Source organism: Tribolium madens, unplaced genomic scaffold, assembly GCF_015345945.1.
Source record: "Tribolium madens isolate multiple individuals breed KSU strain unplaced genomic scaffold, Tmad_KSU_1.1 Scaffold_96;HRSCAF=242;Tcas5.2_LG5, whole genome shotgun sequence".
NCBI lineage: Eukaryota > Metazoa > Arthropoda > Insecta > Coleoptera > Tenebrionidae > Tribolium > Tribolium madens.
This window is the reverse complement of record NW_025401068.1, coordinates 8177281-8184354: the sequence shown is the minus strand read 5'-3', so window position 1 is coordinate 8184354 and position 7074 is coordinate 8177281. Positions and strand designations below refer to the sequence as shown.

General features: G+C 32.0%; 1 protein-coding gene across 1 annotated transcript; it reads left to right on the top strand.

Annotated features, from left to right (window-relative positions):
- The first annotated feature begins 809 nt into the window (after positions 1-809).
- Positions 810-1910, top strand: LOC123013225 (dTTP/UTP pyrophosphatase). The gene is made up of 4 exons (XM_044411636.1): positions 810-1043; positions 1143-1381; positions 1432-1587; positions 1706-1910. Exons 1-4 carry the CDS (start codon positions 954-956, stop codon positions 1845-1847), a joined length of 627 nt encoding a protein of 208 aa, XP_044267571.1. The 5' UTR covers positions 810-953; the 3' UTR covers positions 1848-1910.
- The last annotated feature ends 5164 nt before the right edge of the window (positions 1911-7074 follow it).

Genomic DNA, 7074 nt, shown 5'->3' with positions numbered 1-7074 from the left:
CTCCCTTGAAGTCAATAAATTATCGTGGTGATAAACAATGAACATTTTTCAAGTGAAATCATTTTTGTTTTCAAGCTCTACAGAGTCCTTATACAGCAAAGCGGCAACATTTTTCTACTGCCACGGAATGGTCACTAGGTCACTTCGTAATTAACTGTAAAAAATCCAGTATATTCTCCTACACTGTTTTTCACTTAAATATTCCTGTTACTACATTACTATTTATTTCACTCGATGAATCTCCTCTCTTATTGAAACTTGTGCAGTATTTGTCACTCTGCGATAAAATCAAAAGGTCAAGAATCAATAAGAGAACAAGTAATAATAAATGTTAACATGCAGAGGCTACGACGATGATTCAGACTTTACCTCGATCCCTGAGGTTACAGCTTTTTCAATGCGAGAAACACGATTCTAATAAAGGGAGTCACTACAAAATTCATAATAAAATAATAAGCTTGGATTATTCTTTTTCTCAGAAAAATCAAAACCAAATCATCAAACCTAATTTAGGACAATTCGTATTAATCGATTTGCGACAGATTTTAGGCGATCTATTTGAACTAGTTGCAATGAAAATAAAAACAAAACAACTCAGGATCTTCAAATTTAAAATTGGTATGCGCATTGCAACTACAGTAATTAGGACTAGTAAGGTTATTTATGTCAAATAGCTTTGCTAATCTTATCAAAAAATAAAAATAGTATAGCACAAGTACAAACTTTCTGGAATCAAGGCAATGGCAGCATACAGCAAGCTGTTTGATATTTTAGAATATACCTATTTCAAACAAACCGTTGCAGATCACTTCGTTACCATCAAATTCAATCAGCACGTTGGTTGTGAATGCTAAAGATTAGAATTACGTAATATCTTCGTGAATCAAAGAGTGGTTATTAGTGTATCGAAGTTGCTATAAAAGTAATTCAAACAATCGCTGCATTTATTAAAAATGTTGGAACCGTTAGTCAGTAAACTCAACGATTTACGGGTTATTTTGGCCAGTGGTTCTGAACAACGTGCTGCTTTGTTGAAAAGCACGGTAAGATGGCGCCTCCTGTACTATCTCTATATTTTTATSAAATTATACCTTTATCTCATATAATTTGGAGAAACACATTATGTCAATTTTGTTTTCCAGAAACTCAAATTCGAAATAGTGCCATCTAATTTTGAGGAAAATTTAGATCCAAAAGAGCACACTTTTTCCGACTTTGTTGAAAAAACAGCTTTAGGAAAAGTCAATGATGTKTGGGAACGGCTGAAAAGTGACGAAAGAAAACCTGATATTATTATAGGAGCTGACACCATGGTCACCTTCAATGGACGCATGTATGGGAAACCCAAGACTAAAGAACAAGCCATAAAAACAATCACAGAGTGATACCACAAGTGAAAACAATTCAAAATAGCTAAAAATTAAATTTTAGATTAACACACTCGCCAAATATACCAAATTTAGTCTATACTGGAATAGTTGTGAAGTACAAAAGCGATTTTCATAAATTTACTGAAGTTACGACCGTTTATATGGCAAAATTGTCTCCTGAGGAAATTTTAGCGTATGTGGAGACAGGCGAACCTATGTAAGAGTAATCAAAAAAAGGAAATCATTAAACTGGGTTCGATTTTCTTTGTATTAATTATTTATACGACCAAGCGTACAAGAGTGTATTGTGTGGGATATAGCGTATTGATTTTCAGGGGTAAAGCTGGTGGGTATGGCATTCAAGGTATTGCAAGCACTTTCGTCGACCGGATCGAAGGTGATGGAAATAACGTTATCGGATTGCCTTTGTCTCGATTGGCTCAACTATTTAAACAAATAGTTTTAAATCAAAAATAAGCTATAAGCTTAGCGAATTTATATTCCTGACTATAAATTAAAAAATAATATTTTTTTTGTGTTTATTTTAGTTTACCCAGCTAATGAATACTAATGAACTGATTGTAAGATTATTCTGAAAAAAAAATTACTCTAAAAGTGATCCACTTCAAAATTTGTTACGGCAAAGGTGTCGGGTTTTTTAACGGTCGTATCTCCCCAACATGAGTTAGGACCGTGTAAATACAACAAACGGAGCAAGTTTGGAGGCAAACGCCCATAATGTGCCTTCTATAACAATGAGTTCTTTAATTTATTTGTTGGCCAAGCTATCAGAACGACAAATAGCAAAATAGATTAACTAAACTTTTATAAAGCCTCTCTTGTGCAAGATAAAAGTCAGGTAAAAGTTAAAATAAACAAATACAAAGATTTAACAACAGATTGTGGTTAAATTTCAATTATGGATTTTATCAGGAAACTAAAACAGTGCAAACACAACGATGGAATGTAGTGGAAATAATCACGATTATGAAATATAAACGTGCTGGAAATAAACCATTTGTTTTCAATTTCATAACGAACTATTGAAAACCGAATTTACAAATTACAAACAGATTTATAGATATAGATAGATATTTTAGCCGGGAGACTGAAAAAAAGAGAAAGTATTTTTTAATCAACGGTACTACGGTAAGTAAAAAATTCATAAATGAAAACAAAATTTAAATTACCTTCAAAGTTCACAAAGGTGAGTTAAATCTGTTTCTTAAAAAGGTCCTAAAACCAAAAATCGTTTATGGCTATGCAGGTAGAAGAAACACAAATATATAATACCCGCAGACAAGTCGCATATTTGAATATGTTGCGTCCACATCCTGTGGTAGTTATCTGAGACGAGTGAGAAGTGRATTGCTAAATTAATGATTTTTATTTGGAGCGGTGGGATCAAAGGCGGAGTCATTTGGAAGCTTAAATATAAATAAAAAAACTGTAGTTATTTTCTAATTGGTCTGAATTAAGTTAATTAAACCATTTTCATTAAGAATAGGCATTTAAATTTTCTTCAAGCACAGCATGGTCGAATTAATGAACGCTCAAAAAGGGTTGGGAACAGAATTTTGACTTTAAGGCTGTGTTTGGACTAGTTAGAAAGTAAACATACTAAAAGTCTCCAAATCTTTGATCTGAGGGAAACGAAGGGAAGGACCCAGACCAAAAAGATGCCGTTTTATAATTTRTCGCTTATAACTTGAAAATGGTGCGTATTATGAAAAAAATGGTTATGTACAAAATTAAWGCTTATTCAATTTCCAATTTTCTTTTCGTTTTTTTGTAACTTCAATAGTTTTCAAGATATCCGCTAGCAAATATAGCAAAGCAYCCCTAAAAAAAAACATTTTTTTTTGTCTCATGGTACCTAAATTTTGAGTTTACGACAAAAGTGATTCTGAGTTTGTTAGTTGTAGATAGTGATTTGTACTGCAGCTTGTAGAAAACAATCTTTTCGTTGTACCTACATACCTCCGTGGATGTGGGCCCAAGACAAGAAGAAAATGAGGTTATATTTCACTATTTTCACTTCTTGCCCGATGTTGCACCGAATTAAAATGTTCAAATTTGAAGAAAATTTTCATTTCTGTATCCTGCTCGTCGTCAATTTATGATGTGCTTATAAGCACACAGGATGAATAACACTAATTTTTAAAATTTCTTTTTTTTTCAACCGAGCGTAGCTACAACGAAACGCAAGGTCCAAGTTCTAAAGAGCACACACGTAACATTTTTATTAAAAATTCGAATCATCTTTGGGAATGAATGCAAATCTGAATTAATCAATTTCGATACATTTTTCAATTAACCTAATGACTAAAGCGATTGGCTTCTCACGTTATTATAATGGCCGACCTTAAACGGACCAATCACATCACTGCGTTAAATTTTTGAATGGATCCAGAAATCTAAAATGATTGGTTTTTTGCATTTTTATAATGGCCGACCTTAAACCGTCCAATCAATATTTACAATTTTTACGATATTTATTTCATTAATTCATTAATAGTTTTTTTTAGAAAAGGCGATGTTTGTTGGCAAATATCTAGAAAACTACATAATTAGAGATACAAAAACAAAAAGCCCCAGAAGACCATCTTGTAGAAAATTTTATAAACTTTAATTTTGTACATAACCATTTTTTCTTAACACCCATGGTTTCGTGGATATAAGCAAAAAAGCATAAGACGGCCACCTTCTTGGTGCCCCCCTGCCCTACGCTCACCACGAACGAATGGGGACTTTTATAAGTTTATTTTAATGTGTATAAACTTTAATCAGGTACATTTAATTATCCGGAATGTTTATAATGCTTGTCGAAAATCGGTTTGTTTGTTATTCAAAAAAGCTATTTAGTCTGAAACAGATGYCTCGTGCTAATTTTTTGGCAAAACATTTGCTTCAAAAGTTATTTTTTGAATAGTTGAACACATTTCAAGTTGTGGAAACAGGATCTGTTTTTTTTTCTGTACTTATTATGAAACTGATTTTGTCTAAAATTAAAGGAAATTGTTACAAGGTTAGAAAATGTAAGAAAACTGTTGATAAATTTGACATTGAACTTCTCCGATTTCAATGGCCCTGCAAGAACCAGAACTTGTTATAAATTTAAATGTTTATAATTTCACAGTTTATTATGAAATAATGAGCCGCCCATCTTGCTAAATATAACATTTACACCATYATCTTCACCTCAAGCAACAAACCTTTCATGTAAACAAACACCACTCCATCTGTTTTCCAAACAGCCGCATTTTGCCTGAAAACTGATTAAAAGCATGTTCAAGTCATTAACATGTGCCAAAAAGCGGCTTCGCYTTGTTGKTTAGTCTAGAAAGGTAACCCCTGATGGTCCAACCCATCATCCTAATCGGCTTCTTTCGAGCAAATTAGTTTTGTGTTACGATTGCTCAGGGAACAGAGACTACAATAATTCATAAGCAGCATTTTTCGCTTCATCACGTCATRAAACGTCTCGTATTGTTAGAAAGAAACTAAGGACAGCAGCACTTTTTTTGCTTAGTGACGCAAAGACATATTGCTAACACATGCTCTGGTTATTTCTTTCGAAAGACTTTCTACCAATTATCGCGATAATCGTGCCCCGATGGGCGGAAACAATCCGATATTAATTTTCTTTTAAAAATCGACTTGATCAATTAAAGTCTTATTAAGTAACGCCCGGTTACTTGTTGCATTTATTTTGCATAGTGTGGGAACCTGCATGTGTGAAATGATTTTCAACACAAGTACCTATAAACTATTAGCGACAACGACAGTTTTGTTTACATAATTATGTGTGAACGCTTCTTTTGTGTGCCTAATTATTCCAACCCTCTGTCAAATGAGTCTTTGGCAGCGATATCCCGCATTTTATGGAAACAATGTTACCTTAACTGTATCCGCTTCCTGAATTATGCATGGCACTCAAGGTTTGCTTATCAGACTTATCTTTTCAAATTAATTTTGCCTTCAATTTGTCTGTTTTGAAACCGTACGCATGAGGATGTTAGTCGGAAACAGAAGTAAGTTAATATGACGGGATGTATGAGCAGTTTACAAACTTATTCACGTTGTAATTAGGTGTACTGGTAATTTTAATAAATCAATGTATCCACTTCCTTCTTATAATTTCACATAACTTTTGATCATTTTAAACCGAGACAATGCATTCATTACTTATTGGTTCATTTCTCAGTACATTTTCTGACTTTCTATCCGTTTTATTGAATGGGGAATTATAGTATAATAGTATATATTTGAATTAATTTTGTGGGAAGAAAAAATCGATTTTCACCATTTTATTGTTACGAAAATTGGCACAGAAGTTGCGGTTGATGGTAACTGGGTTGTTAGCACCATTATACCATTTATAAATCAATATGGTAGTGTTCAGAATCAAGAATCAAAAAAGCAAATCTAGGTGTACACATGGTATAAGTAGTTGTTTTATTCTCTTTTATTTTTTATTCTCTTCTGTTTTAGTAATATTTTTCTTAAAAAGGTCAAATTTATGAAATTGGTTAATGTATGATAACGAAATTTCACACCGTTTTTTGTTAGAATTAGTTAATATAAATGATGCAATGTCAAGATGTGAAGGATTAATAGTTATTTAATTGTTTTCAGTTGCACCAGCTAGTTAACATGTGTTTGGTCGCTGAAAATGGAAAGTTTTTCATGTTTATGGATGTGTATTAAAGAAGCACTTAATTTGTAGCCTTAACCAGAAGCTCTGTGCATTTATTTACTTTATGTGGAAATGTTGTWAAAAKAATAATTGCAAAGAAAACAAAACAATAAAAACCAAAAATAGATACACAATTTTACTACTATGAATTATCTAACCATATTTGAAATTAATGAGATTACCTACTTTCTTTACAATACAATAAAAGTTGACTCCTAAAAATGAAGTTAAGGTCATAACACAATCACTTTTGGATTTTTTCTAAATTGCTAGATTTTTTGAATTTTTTTGTTTATTTTATTATGTTGAAAAAATTCTTTTGTAATTGAACCCACATCGACATGTTTTGTTTTCTAAAAATACTTAAACATGAAATTTTTAAGTTCAGAATTTAATAAATTAATTTTTCAAAAACTAATAGGTAATCTAGCTATATGAAGTGAACAGCTTTTGAGTAAAATGAACTAAGTTTTTTAGTACTCGTATTTGTACGAAAATAAGTGCTATAGGTAAACTATATTCTCACCATAAAAAATAGTATTTTAGATCTAATACAGTAAAAGACTAAAAAAAATTGATTAAGTTGAATTTTTGAAAGAAATATCATCACCAGCAAAACGAAGTCATCAAAAGATGGGAAAAACCGAGGAAAAACTCATTATGTGTTTTCAAAACTGTCATTGTGTTTGAAGAGAATAATTATTATTAAATACATAATTTAAAACTAAACGGTGCGGTGTAAACTGAGTACATACAGGGTGATTCACGAGGAATAATGAGCCTGACCAAATTCTCGATACAACCACCATTACTTTTCGCAAGTTGCTTTGCGACAGTAGTAATGGTGGTTGTATCGAGAATTTGGTCAGGCTCATTATTCCTCGTGTACCTATTAAAATAAAGAAAAATACTGATAAATTATTAGCATGATGGCTGTATAGATATATGAATTTCAGTGAAACGGATGTTTCATAAATTTTGCGTAAAATAAATTAGTCCTTAAAA